The sequence below is a fragment of the Otolemur garnettii genome, unplaced genomic scaffold (assembly GCF_000181295.1).
Source record: "Otolemur garnettii isolate 467f Iridium unplaced genomic scaffold, OtoGar3 scaffold00143, whole genome shotgun sequence".
Taxonomy (NCBI): domain Eukaryota; kingdom Metazoa; phylum Chordata; class Mammalia; order Primates; family Galagidae; genus Otolemur; species Otolemur garnettii.
In genome coordinates this window covers 675,874-694,314 of record NW_003852538.1, presented here as the reverse complement: position 1 = coordinate 694,314, position 18,441 = coordinate 675,874, and the positions used below count along the sequence as shown (strand labels likewise).

The 18,441-nt window shown below is 44.6% G+C and overlaps 1 protein-coding gene across 2 annotated transcripts in view; it reads left to right on the top strand.

Annotated features, from left to right (window-relative positions):
• PTPRR (protein tyrosine phosphatase, receptor type R) overlaps positions 1 to 18,441 on the top strand; it is a 344,290-nt gene that overhangs the window by 323,748 nt on the left and 2,101 nt on the right. For both annotated transcript variants that reach the window (XM_003798938.2, XM_012810853.2), the window contains one exon: positions 1,900 to 2,013. In XM_003798938.2, the coding sequence (XP_003798986.1) occupies positions 1,900 to 2,013 (114 nt within the window). The remainder of the gene's footprint in view (positions 1 to 1,899; positions 2,014 to 18,441) is intronic.

Below are 18,441 nucleotides of genomic sequence, written 5' to 3'. Positions count from 1 at the left end.
AGGTGGGACAGAGTCTACCTTCAGGGTACATGAAGTGTTCTAGCAGGAGATGGACACAGTCTATAGACTTCAGAGGACATGAAGAATTCCAGCAGCGATGGACACAGTCTACAGAGTTCAGGGGATCTGAAGGTTTTCAGAAGGAGATGGACACAGTCTACAGAGTTCAGGGGACATGAAGCATTCCATCAGGAAGTGGGAGACAGTCTACAGAGTTCAGGAGACATGAAGCATTCTAGCAGGAGATGGACAGTCAACACTGTACAGGGGACACAAAACCTTCTAGCAGGAGGTGGGACACAGTCTACAGAGTTCAAGGGGACATAAAGCATTCCCATAGTAGGTGGGACACAATCTACAGAGTTCGTGGGACATGAGTCATTCCAGCAGGACGTTGGACACAGTCTTCAGAGTTCAGGGAATGTGAAGCTTTCCAGCAGGAGGAAGAACACTCCTTCTGCAGAGTTCAGGGGATATGTAACATTCCAATAGGCAGTGGGACGCTGTCTACACAGTTCAGGGGATATGAACCATTCCAATAAGCGGTGGGACACAGTCTACAATGTTCAGGGGATAGGATGTGTTCCAGTAGGAGGTGGGGCACACTCCACAGATTTCAGGGGACAGGAACTGTTCCAGTAGGAGATGGGACACAGTCTACAGAGTTCGGGGGACATGAGTCATTCCAGCAGGAGGAGGGGCACACTCTACAGAGTTCAGGGGACATGAAGCATTCCAGCAGGAAGTAGGACACAGTGTTCGGAGTTCAGGGGACATGAAGCTTTTTACCAGGAGTTGGACAGAGTCTACAGAGTTCTGGGTCATGAAGCATTCCAGCAGGAGATGGACACAGTCTACAGCGTTCAGGAGACATGAAGCTTTCCAGCAGAAGATGGACATCTTCTACAGAGTTCAGGGGACATGAAGCATTCCAGCAGGACATGGATATCTTCTATAGAGTTCAGGGCACATGAAGCATTCCAGCAGGATTTGGGACCCAGTCTGTAGAGTTCAGTACATTTAGGGAGTTTAGATACAGCTTTGAGAGAAATTTACATAAAGGTTGTTAATGGTTGAAATTGCTTAGAAAGAGGAAAAGTGCACGTGTGTGGAAGCAAGAGCTTGCTAGGTTGATATTATGGACGTACTGTCTAAGGCAGATGGATGTTTAAACCCTCGAGGACCGTGTTTCTATTCAGTTATCACCTCTGTTGAAATGACTAGGAAATATTTGCCTCAACCACATCCTCTCTCCTAAAGTGATACTGCTCAACATGTATATTTCCAAGCCCAGTCTCCTTCTCCCTCCTGTTTCTCTCTCCTCCCATCATTCCCTCCCTCCTTCCTTTTTTTCTCTCCTTCCATCCATCCCCCCTACTTCTCTTTCTTTCTCCTTTCATCCTTCCTTCCCCCCCTCAAATCCTTCTCATTCCAAAATTGCTCTTCACCTCCCAGGTGCCCTCCACTCTTCCTGCCCTGTTCTGTCTGCCTGCCGAGCCTTCCTCTGACTGTTGGCTTTTCTCACTCCGCATTCCCTTCTCCAGATTGACATTCGTGGTGTTACCGTCTTCCTCCTTTCTCCTGCCCATGCTGCCTTGCCTTAAGTCAGACCCCAGTGATTTTTTTTGTAGAACAGTTACAGTGCCTTACTATTCTCCCCACTCACCACCTCCCTCCACCTCCTCATCCTACCACTTGTAAACAAATGAAAGAATGTATGTTAAGGACTTAACACAGGGCCAGGTTTGTAATACTCAAACTCTAAAAATTGGAATAATGAGAGTTGTTGTTAGTATTAACTGTTTTTTCTGATTTTAAAATACCCTTTTAAAAGAATGTATTTTATCTTTGTCATTTTTTCACCACCTTTTTGCCCCCCCCCCTTTTTTTTCTTTTTAGTGCGGGGATAGGAAGAACAGGCTGTTTTATTGCTACATCCATTGGCTGCCAACAGTTGAAAGAAGAAGGAGTTGTCGATGCACTGAGCATTGTCTGCCAGCTCCGTGTGGACAGGTGGGTGTCACCAGGCTCCCTCAGAGATGCATGACCTAGTCAGGGAAATTCTACAGAGATTTTTGTAAAAACAAATTGCCTGAGTTTGCACCCTGGTTCCTACTGTTTTTTGGTCTTGTGGCCCTGGAGAATTTGCTGGGCTTTTCTAGGCCTCGGTTTTCTCATTTGGAAAATGGGGTGGGAGTAGGGTATATTTCCTACTCTTGTTGTGAGGATTTAAAGATATGCCAGGCCAGGGGTGGTGGCTCACACATATAATCCCAGCACTCTGGGAGGCTGAGGTGGGAGAATCCCTTGAGTTTAGTTGTTTGGGACCAGCCTAAGCAAGAGCAAGACCTATTTACTAAAAATAGAAAAATTAACAGAATGTTGTGGCAGCTGCCTGTTCTTCCAGCTACTTCAGAGGCTGAGGCAGGAAGCTCACTTGAGCCCAGAAGTTTGAGGTTGCTGTGAGTTAGGCTGAGTCCATGGCACTCTAGCCTGGGCAACAGAGTGTGACTCTGTCACAAAAAATAAATAATAATAATAATATATAAAAATATATAACCTATGTGATGTGCCTGACATATAATAAGCATTTGATCAAGATTAGCCACAGACATTAATCAATATATGTAGCAAGTAACTTTAATGTGCATCTGTGAGCTGGAAATAACAATACACACATGTGCCTCAGGCAGGCTAACCTGGCTGCAGTCGGGGTAAGTGAGATTAATTCTGGAATACACTTAGTAGGATGCTCAGTCTACATCTCCACACCCTTCCCACATCCCACATGTACCTGCTTCCAGAAATGTTTTCTTTTAGGCCAGGAAGGAAATCAGTCCTGATTGTCCTTCCTTCTTCATTCATAACTGCTGTGTCAGTCTCCTGACCTCTCCCTGCCTTCCAACACATACAGGCCACTGTAGCTGGACTAGGGTCCAGTTCCTTCATTTCACATGTTGGTATCTCCCACCCAAAAGAGGGGCCCTCACCTGGAGGGTCAGGGACACGACCCAGCCCGCCCTCAGCTGCTCCTGCTTTGCCCTGGGTCTCTCGGGCAGGAGCACGGGATGTGCACCTGGATCGAGCTGACTCCAAACCAAGGCGCCGCCCTCCAACAACACCTTCCCTGATCTTACTTGAAACAATGTGCTGAAAAAAAACAGGCTTGGTTTGCTCTGGTTTGGGGCTCTTATTACAGTTAATTCTCACCTACTCCCCCTCCCAGCTCCTACCTCCCCAACCCACTTGTAGCCTGACCTCCTCCTCAGTCTCCACTTCCTGGTCTCATTCCCTGCTGAGCCTACCAAATTGTCCTCTAGTTTTGAATAGAATCACAAATACATTCTTTAAAAACCATATCGTGATGCCCTCTCCATTTGCTCCTTCCTTCCTACAGCAGTGGTCAGAGCCTTGAGCCAGGCCTCCCCTGGCCACCAAGGCCTTCTCTCCAGGCCTTTCCTTCCATCCCTGACAGGATCTTCAAACATAGCCAATTTCCCTTCCAATCTGAAGCCTATGGACAGGCTCCCTGCCCCTTCAAACATCGTTCTGATTTATTAATCAAAAGCCTTTCTGCATAACTTCTCTTTGAGCAGCTGCTTCTTTTGTTTATCAAACAGCTCTCTCCTTAAAACTTTTTTTGGGCTCAACATGAAGCCCCCACTTCTTGTCCCTTCCTCTGTTGTGTCACAAAGGCAAAATGGGAGCCTCTCTCCTCTTTCTCACCTCCTCTTCTCTTTCTCCTCCATCCTGCTTGCCTCTTGTTCCAGTTTTTCAGTTGTTTTCTATCATACCTCATTTTAAAAAATAATAATTTGTAGCCAGGTGCAGTGGCTCGTTCACATCTGTAATCCCAGCACTCTGGGAGGCCGAGGCGGGAGGATCCCTTGAGCTCAGGAGTTCAAGACCAGCCTAAGCAAAATTAATACCCCATCTCTACTAAAAATGGATAAACTCATTGGGCATAGTGGGGCACGCCTGTAGTGCCAGCGACAAGAGGATTGAGCCCAGGAGTTTGAGGCTTCTGTGAGCTAGGTTGAGGCCACAGCACTCTAGAAAACAAACAAACAACATTTCTTGACAAAAATGTTATCTTTTTAAAAATGCTCTGCTAATTAAAAACAAATGCAATGGCACAGGTAGGAGAGATGGTGCATGTGCCCAGTCCCAGTATCTCATGGGGCTGAGGTGAGAGGAGACTTTGAGCCCAGGAGTTTGCAATCAGCCTGGGCAGCATAGCTGTGAGACTGTTGCTTCATGTTTTCTTTCTTTTCTTTTTTAGAGACAGAGTCTCAGTTTGTCACCCATGGTAGAGTGCTGTGGCATCACAGCTCACAGCAACCTCCAGCTCTTGGGCTTAGGCGATTCTCTTGCCTCAGCCTCCTGAATACCTGGGACTACAGGCGCCCACCACAATACCCGGCTATTTTTTGTTGCAGTTTGGCTGGGGCTGGGTTCGAACCCACTAACCTAGGTATATGGGGCCAGGGCCCTACTCACTGACCCACAGGTGCCACCTGAGACCGTACCTTCAAAAGAAAACATTGATAACAACAGGGCACCATGATTTTTAAAACAATTTTAAGCATGAAGGAGAGCTGTTTTATGAATAGGTAGAGTGACATCATCAGTAATCTCCTTAGGAGGACAATTGGAGAGTCAAAAAAAATTGCCTCATCCCAAAATATCTATCTATGGAGGGTGCTAAAATGTCTAAAATACTGCCATTAGCCAGTCTATAGCTAAAAGAATTGTCCTTTTTTAAAGTTTATTGAACCTGCAGATGGGAGGTGAGGGTGACATCATGTCTTCTCTGCCTTAAACTTTCATCTATGATCAATTTTTTCAGTCTGATGCCTAAAGAGAGTATAATTCCCCACATTAGGAGTATATTCAGAACTTAGGTTTTCTCTTCTTTCTTTCTTTCTTTTTTCTTTTTTTTTTTTGTTGTTGTTGTTGAGACAGAGTCTCACTTTGGCACCTGGGGTTGAGTGCCATGGCATCATAACTCACAGCAACCTCCAACTCTTGGGCTCCAGCAATCTTCTTGTCTTAGTCTCCCCAAGAGCTGAACTACAGGCACCAAACACAATGCCTGGCTAATTTTTCTATTTTTAGTAGAGACGGGGTCTCGCTCTAGCTCAGGCTAGTCTTGAACTCCTGAGCTCAAGCAATTCTCCCTCCTTGGCCTCCCAGAGTGCTGTGATTACAGGTATGAGCCACTGACCCAGCCTCAGAGCTTAGGGTTTGATAAAGGGAATTTGATGAAGGCTCCAGATGTTTGACACTCACTCATGAGACCTGCTATCCAGGAGACTGGCCTTGCCTTGGGCAGGCAAGGGGCATTTCAAGACAACTTGAGAGCTCTAGCCAGGGGCCCCTTAGGCAGGATCAGCTACATAATTTGGGGAGCCCAGTGTGAAATAAAAATGTGGGGCCCCTTGTTCAAAAATTATTTCAAGACAGTGGCAGCAAAGCATTAACCCAGCTGCAGGGTCCTTTCAGCACAGGGCAGGGCTGTGTAGCTGCATAGGTTACAGAGCGTGGGAGCGTGTGGCCCTACCTGAGAGTGCTTTCAGGCTGGGTCCTTGAGGATGAGCCTAGGTCCTGTGTCCTGTATCCTGTGTCCTGTGGGATGGGATCTGAGGTCTGTGCTCCAGGTGGGGCTCCTGAGACATGCATGCGTTCATTCATTCAGCAGACCCCACGAAATGCCTGGGGCTGGACACTGTCAGGCACCTGGGTGTGGAAAGTGGGTTCCCTAATGAGTTTTTCCAGACTCTGCTCCACAGGGCACAATTTAATTAACAATTATTTATTGAGAGCTTTCTAACTGCCAAACTCTCTTGGATGGTGTTCTCATGAAAAATAGGTTCTCAGCTAAGTTTGAGGAAAAACGTTACGCTGTATTTCTCAGAACCAGTCCCCATATGGAGATTCTATAATAAAGGACCTGAAAAGTCTTTCAGGGCAGAAGCCACTGAACTTTGTTTCTCTCATATTTATTTGAACACAGATGACTTTCCTCAAACCATCTAAAAGGGAAGGAAAGAAAATGATAAATATGAACCGTTAGCAGGTCTAGTGGTGGGACAGTAATGTGAGCCGGAGCAGGACCATTAAAAAGAGGAAAAGGAAGGGTGGAGTGCTGACTGAAAGCTCCGGGCTAAGTGGGACAGGGATACAAAGCTCCTGTCTCAGAAGGCTGAGCTTTTGTAACCTCAGAGCACAGGCTCCTATCCTTCTCTACTCTCTAGAACAGCAGCCTTCACTCACTATCGATCCAGGGCCATACGCTGCATCTTCTTGTTATTTTTTTGTATGTGTGTGTGTGTTCTTTTTTGAGACAGGGTCTCTCTCTGTCACCTGGTCTGGTATCATCAGAGCTCACAGCAGCCTTCACTCACTATTGATCCAGGGCCATACGCTGCATCTTCTTGTTATTTTTTTGTATGTGTGTGTGTGTGTTCTTTTTTGAGACAGGGTCTCTCTCTGTCACCTGGTCTGATATCATCAGAGCTCACAGCAGCCTCAAACTCCTGGGTTCAAGCAATCCTCCTGCCTCAGCCTCTCCAGTAACTGAGACTACAGGCACCAGCCACCAGGCCCTACTAATTTTTCTATTTTTAGTAGAAAGGGGGTCAAGCTGGTCTGTCACTCCTGGCCTCAAACAATCCTGGTTCAGGGCCCCAGAATACTGAGATCACAGGCCTAAGCCAGTGCCAGCCAGTATACTACATCCTTAAAGCCATTATCATGCTCAGGTTGTCCTCAGACTTTGAGCCTCAAGCAATCCTCCTGCCTGTTAGTTACAAGTGTGAGCCACCATTGCTGGCACCTGCATCTTATTTTTATTGTCTATGACTTACCACTTGTTGCTGCGTCCTCTGAGAAGCCCAAGCAGGCCTGGCTAGTAGCAGAGAAAAAGATAAGGCAGTGATTAGTATACTGGAAACAGGGTTTGTTTCGTGACTGATAAGGCAAGAGTTCGAACACTGTGCAGGATCAAAAATCCTGATCACACCCCCAAAAAAGAAAAATTACAAGACTTCATCTCTGCTATTTCTACATGACACAAACAAGCCATTTGTAATCAAACCATAAATCTGCATTTTAGTATGGAATTTAAATGGTCTGGTTCAGAGATGAGCATGTTATGCTGAATGGATGTTTCCAGTATAACAACAATGACAAAGCCATTTGGTGGATTCCTCACTCCTTGGCAAGACATTATTTTTATTGGCTTTAGGACAAGGCTATTAATAGATGTTCAGTTCTCATTGCAAATTCATGAGTCTGTGATTTTCCTTTTACTAATACTTTTGAGCATATTTTGAACTAAAATAGGATTTCTTTTTTTCCCAAGTAGGAGTTCAAATTTGGTGCAAGACACCCACAGATACTTTATTTCAAAGAGCAGTAATGGATCATCCCCTCATTCTTGGTGCATTTGTTTTTAAGGAAAGATGAAGTAGGCAGTGTGGTAGCTAAGGCCGAGCACTTTCCCGCAGCACTGGTGAGAGTACGGGGTGCCAGACATCTCTGGACCAGATGTCAGGGGTCTCGTAGGTGACCCCAGCTCTGTACTGTGACTTTGGGTCTCTGCCCTAGGCCTGTCTATGTACATACTTGAAAAGAGATATGGAACATATCAGTGGTCCTCAACCTCTTCTGGTGTGAGGACCTCTTTTTTAAGAGTAAAAGACTTCACGGACCTCTGCTCAATTGTTGGGGTTTTCATCCCATAATGCTGGTAAATTGATTTTCATTCAATGACTCACAACAGCACCCACATACATTTGAAAATTTGTGAAACATCAAGGTGAATTTTCAGAGAAAACCAAACAAAAAATAAAACTCTGAACATTAAGGGTATATTTACATGTGGATACAGTTGAGAACTGAAGTAGATTTATGGACCCCATCAATAAGATGCCTTTTCCATCGTGGAGTTCAGTGGTTGCAACATAATCAACTGTCTTTCTAAGATCCTTTCCAGCTGTTGCTTTCTTTGAGGCTCTGAATTTTGGTTTCTGTGAAGAATAGTGGGAAGGCAAGAATGGTCATAACATTTTCCAAACACCTGCAAGGAAAGGGGTGATGTAAAGAAATGTGGCCTCAGCAATACTGCCCAAGGCTTTAATTCTTAAGGGAGCATCCAAGACCAACAGGAGGTGAATATCCAAGGTCACAGAACACACGTCGTCTTTTATTTTTTAATACCCTGAACTTCCGTTCGTGCTCAGATAGCTTGGCTAAATTCTGGATTTGTTTGGTTCCCAAAAAGCTTTTGTTTGCTGAGTGGGAGACCTGAGAGGGTTAAACATAAGATTAAGAGAGATGAAGTTCACATTCTAATCCTGCCTTCTGTAATGACCCTGACCTAGTTGCTACATAAACCAGAAAAAATTATTAATCTTTTATGATTTTAGTTTAGATTATTATTATTAATACCTGAATATGAGAAATACAATGAACTTTCTGTTGACCAGCATTGTTGTGAAAAGAAAAATCCGTAGTAATAAACTGACCCAAGAAAAGATGGAAAACGCCTCTGTGGACACAGTACAGGAGATGCCTCCAGAGCAAGGCGTGGCCAGCAGAGACGTCCAGGCAGGGAGGAAAGGAAAGTTCCCACTGCAGGTGTCGACCCATGACTTTTTCTTTTTAAATTTCAGAATATTATGGGGGTGCAAATGTTTTAGTTACATGAATTCTTTTTTCACAGTTTGAGTTAAAATTACAAGTGTACCCCTCACCTGGCCAGTGTGAATTGTACCCGTGAGGTGTGAATTTACTCCTTTATTCCTGCCCTTCCTCCAGCTTGCTGTCCATGGGCTTTCACTGCCACATGTGCACATGGGTGTTGGCAATCAGTTAGTCCCCGTACAATATGTGGAGTTTGTTTTTCCATTCTTACAAAAACTTCACTTGGGAGAATGGCCTCCTGGCTGTTACAAAATGGATTACTTCATCATTTTGTTAATGACAGAGTAGTATTTTGTGGTATACATAAACCACATTTTATTGGTTTATCTATCATGTAGATGGATGTTTGGGTTGGTTCCACAGCTCTGTGATTGTGAATTGTGCTGCAATAAGCATTCAAGTGCAGGTGTCTTTTTTTTTTAAGACAGAGTCTTATTATGTCACCCTCGGTAGAGTGCTGTGGCGTCACAGCTCACAGCAACCTCAAACTCTTGGGTTTAAATGATTCTCTTGCCTCAGCCTCCCAAGTACCTGGGGCTACAGGTGCCCGCCACAACGCCCAGCTTGGTTTTTTTTGTTGTTGTTGCAGTTGTCATTGTTGTTTAGCAGGCCCGGGCTGGGTTCAAACCTGACAGCCTCAGTGTATGTGACCAGCGCCCTAACCACTGAGCCATGGGCGCCACCTGAAGGTGTCCTTTTAATAAAATGACTTTTTTTTTTCTTTTGGGTAAATGCCCAATAGTGGGACGGCTGGATCAAATGGTAGATCTACTTGGAGTTCTTTGCAGAACTGAGGCCCTAACAACAGTGAACAAGAGTTCCTTTCCCCCTGTATCCACACCAGCATCTGTTGTTTAGGGATTTGTTTGATAAAATACCATTCTTACTGGATTCAGGTGCTAGCTCGTGGTTTTCATGTGCATTTCCCTGATGATTCGAAACATTGGCCATTTTTTCCTATGTCTATTGGCCATTAGCGTGTCTTTGGAAAGAAGTTCACGTATTCTGGCCACTTTGTAACGGGGTTCTTTGAGTTTTTCTTGCTGATTTTCCTGAGTTCTTAATAGATTCTGGTTAGCAGCCCTTTATCAGATATACAGCATGCAAGTATTTTCTCTTGTTCTGTAGGTTGTCTATTCACTCTAATGATTTTTTTTTTGCTGTGCAGAAGCTTTCTAATTTAATCAGGCCCCACATTTGTTAATTTTGGTTGTTGCTGTGATTGTCTTTTAGGTATTTTTCATAAATTCTTTGCCTAGGCCAATGTCTGTAAAAGTTTTTCCAACATTTTCTTCTGGAATTCTTATAGTTTTATGCCTCAGATTTAAGTCTGTTATTCATTGTGAATTAATTTTTGTGAGTTTTAAGAGGTGAGGATCCTGTTTCAATCTTCTATACATACTTGCCCAATTTTGCCAGCACCATTTATTAAATTGGGATTTTTTTTGACCTCAGGCAATGTTTTTTCTATCATTTTTCTTTTAATCTCATTGACATCTTTGGACACTAGAAGAATTTAAAAACAGAATTTGGGAAATGTAACATAAAAAAGAGGGGTGGTGCCTGTGGCTCAGTGAGTAGGGTACCTGCCCCATATACCGAGGGTGGCAGGTTCGAGCCCGACCCCAGGCCAAACTGCAACAAAAAATAGCCAGGCGTTGTGGCAGGCGCCTGTAGTCCCAGCTACTTGGGAGGCTGAGGCAAGAGAATCGCCTAAGCCCAGGAGTTGGAGGTTGCTGTGAGCTTTGATGCCAAGGCACTCTACCGAGGGTGACAAAGTGAAACTCTGTCTCAAAATAAAAACATAAAAAGGAATATCTGGTTCCAAGGCCTCTTCTTTTCCTTTCTGCCTCCCTCCCCAGTAACAGGAAGCCATCTGTCTAATCCTCCTCTCTGAGAGTCAGGGGCAGGATTCGCAGTTGTCTTGGTACGTCCTTACCGTGGAGGCCTCACTTGTGGCTTCCCAGACAGGATAGAAAAATGTTCCCAGTGTGCGTCATATCATTGTTTAAATGTTTTGATTAGTCACTTGAGTTTGATGATTTTCTTTTTTTTTTTAAACCATAGCCATCTAAGAAGAGGAATATATATGCCATCTATTTCCTAGTCTAGTATGTGTCCCCCAAATTTTCATTCCTTCTGAAATTTGTCTAAAATAATTTCAAAGCTAACATTTTCAATTGCTGGTATAATATTTATCAGTTGTATCCTTATACTTATTCCCATCTTTCTGCATTGCCAACCAACCACAAAGATCCCCCTAATTTGTGAATTTCAAAGGTCTCATTTGAAGATCAGGCTTACTTACTTTAAAGACACTTGGAGATAAACCCCTAGGAATTAGTACAGACTTACTTGACACTATAGTTCCTGAGCTCGTAACAAGAAGTACTCTCTGTAAAACAGATTCTGCCAGCTGAATCTTCCAAGTGGTTACCAGGACAACCTTTTCCTTCTTCCAAGCCTGGAGTTAATTGAGTGTTAATCTGGGTGTTCAGAAAAAAAATGGCTAATTATCAGGAATACAAAAGAGACTCAAAGTATGCTGAAGTTGTCATTGAATTATAATTTGATCTGTGCTGAACTTTATAACTCACAAATACTTTATTACACACCTATTTTGGAGTGGGTGTCCAATGTTCAAAATACCTGGTTGGAATCAGTTAGATTTATGTTTAAATTCTCCCTCCTGGATGTGACATCTGCCAACAACATTGGAGAGCCTGGGGGGGGGGGGTTGCCGGGCACAGCTCACAGCTGAACCCAAGTTAGACAAGCAGAAGTTCGCCCCACTTGACTCATGCCCAAGCCAGCGGAGATTTACCCCTGAGGCACATTAGCATCCACACCTTTTGTTCTAAATTTACTGTACCAAACTCGACCAAAAGAATTCCAGATTTGAAAATAATAAAAAGCTAAAGGAGCGTAAGTTCCATTGTTGGCCCAGAAGTGAGTCACCACTGCAGAATTCCTTCTGTCTACTGATTAGAGCGGATGTGGGCTGGGCGGCGCGGCAGGAAAAGCCGCTGCTCTCTGTATGTGTGAGTTAATAGTCACAAAAGGTCACAATTTTAACATGTTAAAATCCAAATCTCTCTCTTGGGCATCTGGAGGGTTTTTTTTTTCAACACACCCTTCTGGTAGCAAAAGGAAAAAACTACCTTTTTTTCCCTTCTAACCGAGTTTCCCCCAGCTGACACAGCTACGTGCTTCACTGCATGGAGACTGAGACAAATATCTTAATGTTTGCTGGGGCTGATGCAACATGATGTACCTGACATTTCTAGAAGGGTGATATGTCTAGGTCCTCTCTGGCTTGGCCAAGCTCACGGTTTATAGTCTGTGTCCACAAAGAAATCAGAACCACATGGCCAATACCACTTTTACAATGAGGGAATGACTTTCTTTCATAGCAAGAGACAGGCATAATTAGAGTGAACAAATAATTTATCAACAAAAGACGGCTCTATTAATAATCACACCAGGTAGGCCTTGTGCGGTGGCTCACACCTGTAACTCTAGCAATCTGGGAGGCCAAGGAGGGAGGATTGCTTGAGCATGGGAGTTGGAGACCAGCCTGAGCAAGTGAGACCCCATCTCTATTAAAAATAGAAAAATTAGCCAGCATTTTGATGCATGCTTATAGTCTCAGTTACTCAGGAGGTGAGGCAGGAGTATTGCTTGAGCCCAGGAATTTGCGGTTGCTCTGAGCTATAATGATGCCAGGGCATTCTACCCGGGATGACAAAGTAAGACTCTATCTCACAATAAAAAAAAACAAGAATGAAAAAAATCACACCAGGACAGTAGGAATGAATTACAACTTCCCCCAAGCAAACCAGAGGTAAGGTCACACTGGGCACACATGAACTGAGAGTAAAAGAAAGAGTAAACAGCATTTACTTAGTACTCATGAAAGGGCAGCCACTGTGCTGAACACCTTGTGGAACAGCGTCCTCAAACTACAACCCGCGGGCCACATGCGGCCTGCTGAGGACATTTATCCAGCCTGCCGGGTGTTTTTGCCGCTGCCTGTCCTGCTTAAGAGCCCACTCCTCCCGGGGCCTGCAGTCTGGCCCTCCAACGGTCTGAGAGACCGTAAACTGGCCCCCTATTTAAAAAGTTTGAGGACCCCTGTGGAGTGTCTCATTTAAATATTGCAAAACTAGAATCTTTGTTAGATAAATACAGTTTTCCAAGCCAGTGGTCTTCCAATATTTTTTTGAACAATGGAAAACTTCTGGCTGACAAAATCTTTCACAGAACACCAACATGGAAAACCAATAAAAAGCAGAACTTCCCTGGTTCAGGAGCTCGTCCTAAAGGGCCTGCCTCCCCTCTGGGCCCCCCTGTAGGACCCTGGGCTCCTGGGAATTATGCAAACAGCCTTCAGCCAAACACTGACATGCTCTGACTCAATCCTCACAACCTGATGACGTTTGTCATTAATGTCATTTCAGAAGTGAGGAAAGCCAGGCTGGGAAGGATTAAATGACTTGCCTAAAATCATGCAGCCAGTAGGTTCAAAAGCAAGGATGCCAACCCCAACCTCTCAGATACCGAGCCATGTCTCCCCACTGCACCGCTGGCTCTGCTGTGGCTGACTTCTTGGTTGGTCGATATTCAGAAACATGCATGGATCTCTCCACATGGGCTTGCCTGGCCTGGGCAATCTGTGTCCTCTGCCAAGTCTACTCTTAGTCCTCCAAGGCCTTGGGAAGCCTTATCCCAGGGCCTCCTATCCAGTCCTGTTTGACCAGAGTGTACCAAAGAATAACGGTAACGGTAATAGTAGTTAGCAGGCGCAGTGCAGTATTCACATGTGCTTGGCCATGTGTTAAGCACTTCACGTGAATTATCCATTTGTTTCTCACAGCGATGCCGTAAAGTGGGCACTATTACTTTTATTGCCTCAGCATTTTGCAGATGAGAAAATGGAACACTGCAAAGATTATGTAGTAAGGTAAAACAGGTAATAAGTGGCAGAGACAGAATTTGTCTTGACAATGATATATGGTGTCTTTTTCCCTCTTAAGACACTTTGGTCCCTGCTGGTAATGAACCTGACCCCTCACCATTCCGAGCTTTTTCAAAGCCATGACCACTCTCACAGCTAATGGGGTTTCCGTGGCATTCTTCTCTGCCCTTACTCTTTATTTTGGATAAACTAGCGTCTGCTCAGGGGTAGAGATTGTCAGTTCGTGTGTTGGACCTCCTACGAAAACAAATGTGTACTGAGGCACGAGACAATGCTTAGAGTTGATTTGGGTGCAAAGCAATTCATGGATCAGAGGAGACCAGGACAAAAGAGGTTTAGTGTTCCAGAGACAAAATGCTGGGGCAAGTATTTACTGGGAAAATGCAGAAGTGAAATAAAGAAATTATTTGATTGGCTCAACATTATGAAATGGCCTTCATTTAGGTACCTTCCTGAAAAGTCCCTCTTCGATCATATGTAATTGGCTGTTATGAATGGTTGGGGTATAAGTTTTAGTTCTTCTAACATAAGCATTTATCAGATATGAACACCAGTTAAGTTGAGCTTATGTAGTAGCCTTGCAAGTAAGGCTATTTTTAAGATCTTTGGTTTGGTTTGCTCAGGAATTTTTCAGACCTGGTCTCCATCTTAATTTAGCTTAAATAGTATCTTCAAGAGGACTGTCCAAGTAGGGATGACTCTTTAATACGATGTGCTGAGTAATGGCAGTGATTTCAGGAATTCTGCCTAATGGTGAGGGTCCAGCTATCGGGGTCCCCAAAGGCTTCCAGCGAAACATCATCTTGTTGATGGTCATCTCTGAAAATCTTAATTTTGGTTGAGTTTAACCCGAAATCTATTGAAGATCAAGGATTATTTTTGTGCTAGCTCTTTGAATGTAAGTTGGGCAGTGCCCTTAAAGGTAAGAAAAAGAGCGTCCCTGTTTCTCATTTTCCAGAACCAGCTTACAATTGGAAACTCTCAGCAGTAATGTAAGTTGGTGCTTCATCAAAACCATGAGGCTCTCTCTGACCTCAGAGGTGCCTGGAGACCAGCTGGAGCTCTCCTGGATGAATTACTGCAGAGCTCTCTTGAGGGTTCCGTAATTAATCTAGCTCACAGAAAAAAAGAATACCTTTAATCCATAAATACATTTTTTATTCAGGCACTATACTAGCTTCTTAGGTATTTTTTTACTATAACTGGCTTATAAAAGACTGTATTTGCTTCATACCAGTAAAATCTAAAAGGTAACCCTAGATTATAAGTTCTTACAAAGTCAATAGAGTATTCTGTATACAAATATATGCAATGGGACATTTACTAAATATTTTCCAAGATGTTTGTGATGAGTTCAGACTTTGAACCAATCTCCACTGAATACATCCTGGGATACCCTTCCCCCATCCCAGAGTTTTATCTGTTTTCCCATGACATGAAAATATAGCATGTCCTGGGAACTCACTTGCCAGGTAGGGCCAGACTTGAACCTACCACCTCCGGTATATGGGGCCGGTGCCCTACTCCTTGAGCCACAGGCGCCACCCATTTTTTTTTTTTTAGACAGAGTCTCACTCTGTTACCCAGGGGAGAGTGCTGTAACCCTAGTTCATAGCAACCTCAAACTCCTGGGCTCAGGTGATTCTCTTTCCTCAGCCTCCCAAGTAGCTGGGCCTATAGGGGGACCCACCACAATGCCTGTCTACTTTTTCTATTTTTAGTAGAGACAGGGTCTTACTTTATTCAGGCTGGTCTCCAACTCCTCAACTCAAGTGATCTACCTACCTTAGCCTCCCGAGTACTGGGATTACAGGTGTGAGCCACCCTAGTAAGTGATTCTCACTCTTGCAGATATGAGAAGACTAGGACATTATGCTTGCCCTTAATAAAGGACCTACCACCTAGATGGAAACAATGTTAGAATGGGATTAAACAGGACACAATACCAAATTCTTTATAATAAAGATCCTACCCTGGCTCTTTTCCTATTTTTTTCTCTCTCTCTCTTTTTTTTTTTTTTTTTTTGAGACAGAGTCTCATTCTGCTGCCTAAGGTAGAGTGCCATGGCATCTGTCAGCCTAGCTCACAGCAACCTCAAACTCCTGGGCTCAAGCAGTCCTCCTGCCTCAGCCTCCCAAGTAGTCAGGACAACAGGCACCTGCCACAATACTTGGCCTATTTTTAGTAGAGACGGTGTCTGTGCTAAAAAGAGAGGAAGGAAGGAAGAAAAAGAAAGAGAAGAAAGAGAGAGAGAAAGGAAAGGAGGGAGGAAGAGAAGGACAGAGGGGGAGGAGAGAGAGAGAAGGAAGGGATGGAAGGGGAGGAAGAGAAGAAAGAGAAGATCCTGCTGACCTTATAATTAACCGAAATCTTTACTCAATGTCCTGAACTTCTCACTGAGCACAGGCCCTGTCGCCCGTGGGACTCAGCACTAAAGCAGCTGCCCACGAAAACTCATCAGTCCACAACGTGCAGCTCAAGGGGAAAACACACCCGCTGCCCAGATCTCACTGAGTGGACACAACAGTCTAAGTAGGTCACATTTGAGAAAATAGCGGGGGTGTGGGGGCTAGACTGGTAAGTGACTGAGAAACCAGGCTATACAGAAATGTTGAGTGACCACAGGATGTTTAGTCTAGAGAAGAAAAGATTCCGGGACCTTGATGGTTGGTTTCCAGCATTTTGAGAGCTATTGTGTGACTACAGGGGAGCCTTCAGACTTTTTTAGACTATTCAAGTTTGACCAATAAGATGAAAGTTAGAGAGGGGCAAATCCATTTCGATGTCTTCAAAAGTCTTCCTGCCGAGCCTGAGGAAAGCTCCCTGTCCAGGCGCCTTGGCCGGTGAGCACCCAGCAGAAGCCACTGGCTGCCTGTCACGGGCTGCCTCCCTCTAGAAAAGCTATTTTCTGTCATCACTGGAGGGGATGATCTCCAAGGATCCCTCTGATGCCAGGCGTTTTTATTTTCTAAATTAAGTGGGAAGTAACAGAGTGCTTTCTATACCCTCCTGAAGACTTCAAACCTGAGAGAATTTGCTAGTCCAGCCGGCTTCCCACCTCCGGCACCTTGACTTGGCTAACGGAGCATCAGAGCAGATAGATCCCACCGCCAAGTCCTCTGCTGGCCACTGAGACCTCAGCCGCGCCCCGGTCATTCTCCCGCTGAATGTGGAGCGCTGACCAGAACACGGGAAGGGGGAAATCCTGCCTCACAGCGACGGCGATGGTGAGAAGCAGCTGACAGGCCCCAGCCTGAGAGCAGGGCGCGGACAAAGATGCGCACGCCATGTGCAGTCGGTCGGCTGCGGAAACCGGGAGCAAGGGGGGCCCCCCAAGCTTCACAGGCCAAGTCAGCCTCTTCCGGGCACCTGCCATGATTTTAGGTGTGCCCAGACGCCATCATACAGCTAAGAAGAGTCACCACGTCCTCAGCTGCCGCTTCTGCTGTGTGCTTTTGAACAAGAAATACTTTAGCCGAAGGTCCCCTTCGCGCAGCAGGGCAAAGGCCATGAACTCTCTGCTAACAAGTGGCTGTTGCTGAACACGGTGAATTTACCTCTATCTTGCCAAGTACATCATTTTGGCATCATGTCGACCTGCCCAAGAAATTACTGTTACTTATTTTTTTTCCGAACTACTGTTAGTCTGAAGGAGGAAGTCCTGCTGCTGTAAAGTTGACGTAGGTTGAGTCGCACAGACTCGAGCCCAGTTTAGTCATTCCCGTTAACGAGAAGTCATGTTACTCTGAGAAAATATAGCTTGCTTTTCAGTTTGCTTACAATAATCTGCGAATTACTTTAAATGGTACTGATAGCCACTAGGAAAAACTGGCTAAAATACAGAACTAGACTAAAACACAGTTAGTTGTGTGAGTGCAGAGTTACAAAGGCTTTACAGGACTTTTCACAGAGTGATGTTGTGATTCAGTGAGCAGGAAAAATAAATCACATTTACATTAATGTCTGGGAACTTCGTCAAGCCAAAGAACCATAATCATAAAGGAGCAAAATATAAATATTGTATTTATAAAAGGATGGGGCAGAGCACAGTGGCTCACATCTGTAATCCCAGCACTATGTGAGGCCAAAGTGAGACGACCACTTGAGGTCAGAAGTTGATGAACAACAGAGCAAGATCTTATCTCTGCAAAAAAATAAGAAAACTTAGCAGGGCACAGTGGTGTTTGCCTGTGGTCCCAGCTACTTAGGGGGCAAAGGTGGGAGGATCACTTGAACCCAGGAGTTCAAGGCTACAGTGAACTATGGTAACACTACTGCAGTCCAGTCTAGGCAACAGAATCAGACCCTGTCACCAAAGTTGGGGTGGAGGGCGCCATAAAATGAGAAGCATTATTATTCCTCATAAAGGAAACTACCTTCTACTAACCCAATGACAATGGGAATGCTGAGCGGCTAGTGATAAAAATAGTGATAACCAAGGGGAAAAAAACAGAGCCAATGCCTTTTTTCCAATTCATTTAAGGACCTGCCCGCTATTGTCTAGACACCTGGTATACCCCAAAACTGATGTTGTAACCTACTCAGATAAACCGGGGTTGACTTTCTTTTTCTTATAGAAAGAGCAACGCTTTACAGATGAGTTTTGGCTGCTGAGCCCATTTCAATCAGTTTTAATCTAAGTGCATAAAGCATGTTAATGCAAGATGAATGATGAAGCTTCCAAGAAGTAACACTGACACTCCAGTTACCCTGAATCCCTTCAGCCTTCACAGCAACCTCCCCAGCTTGGTGCT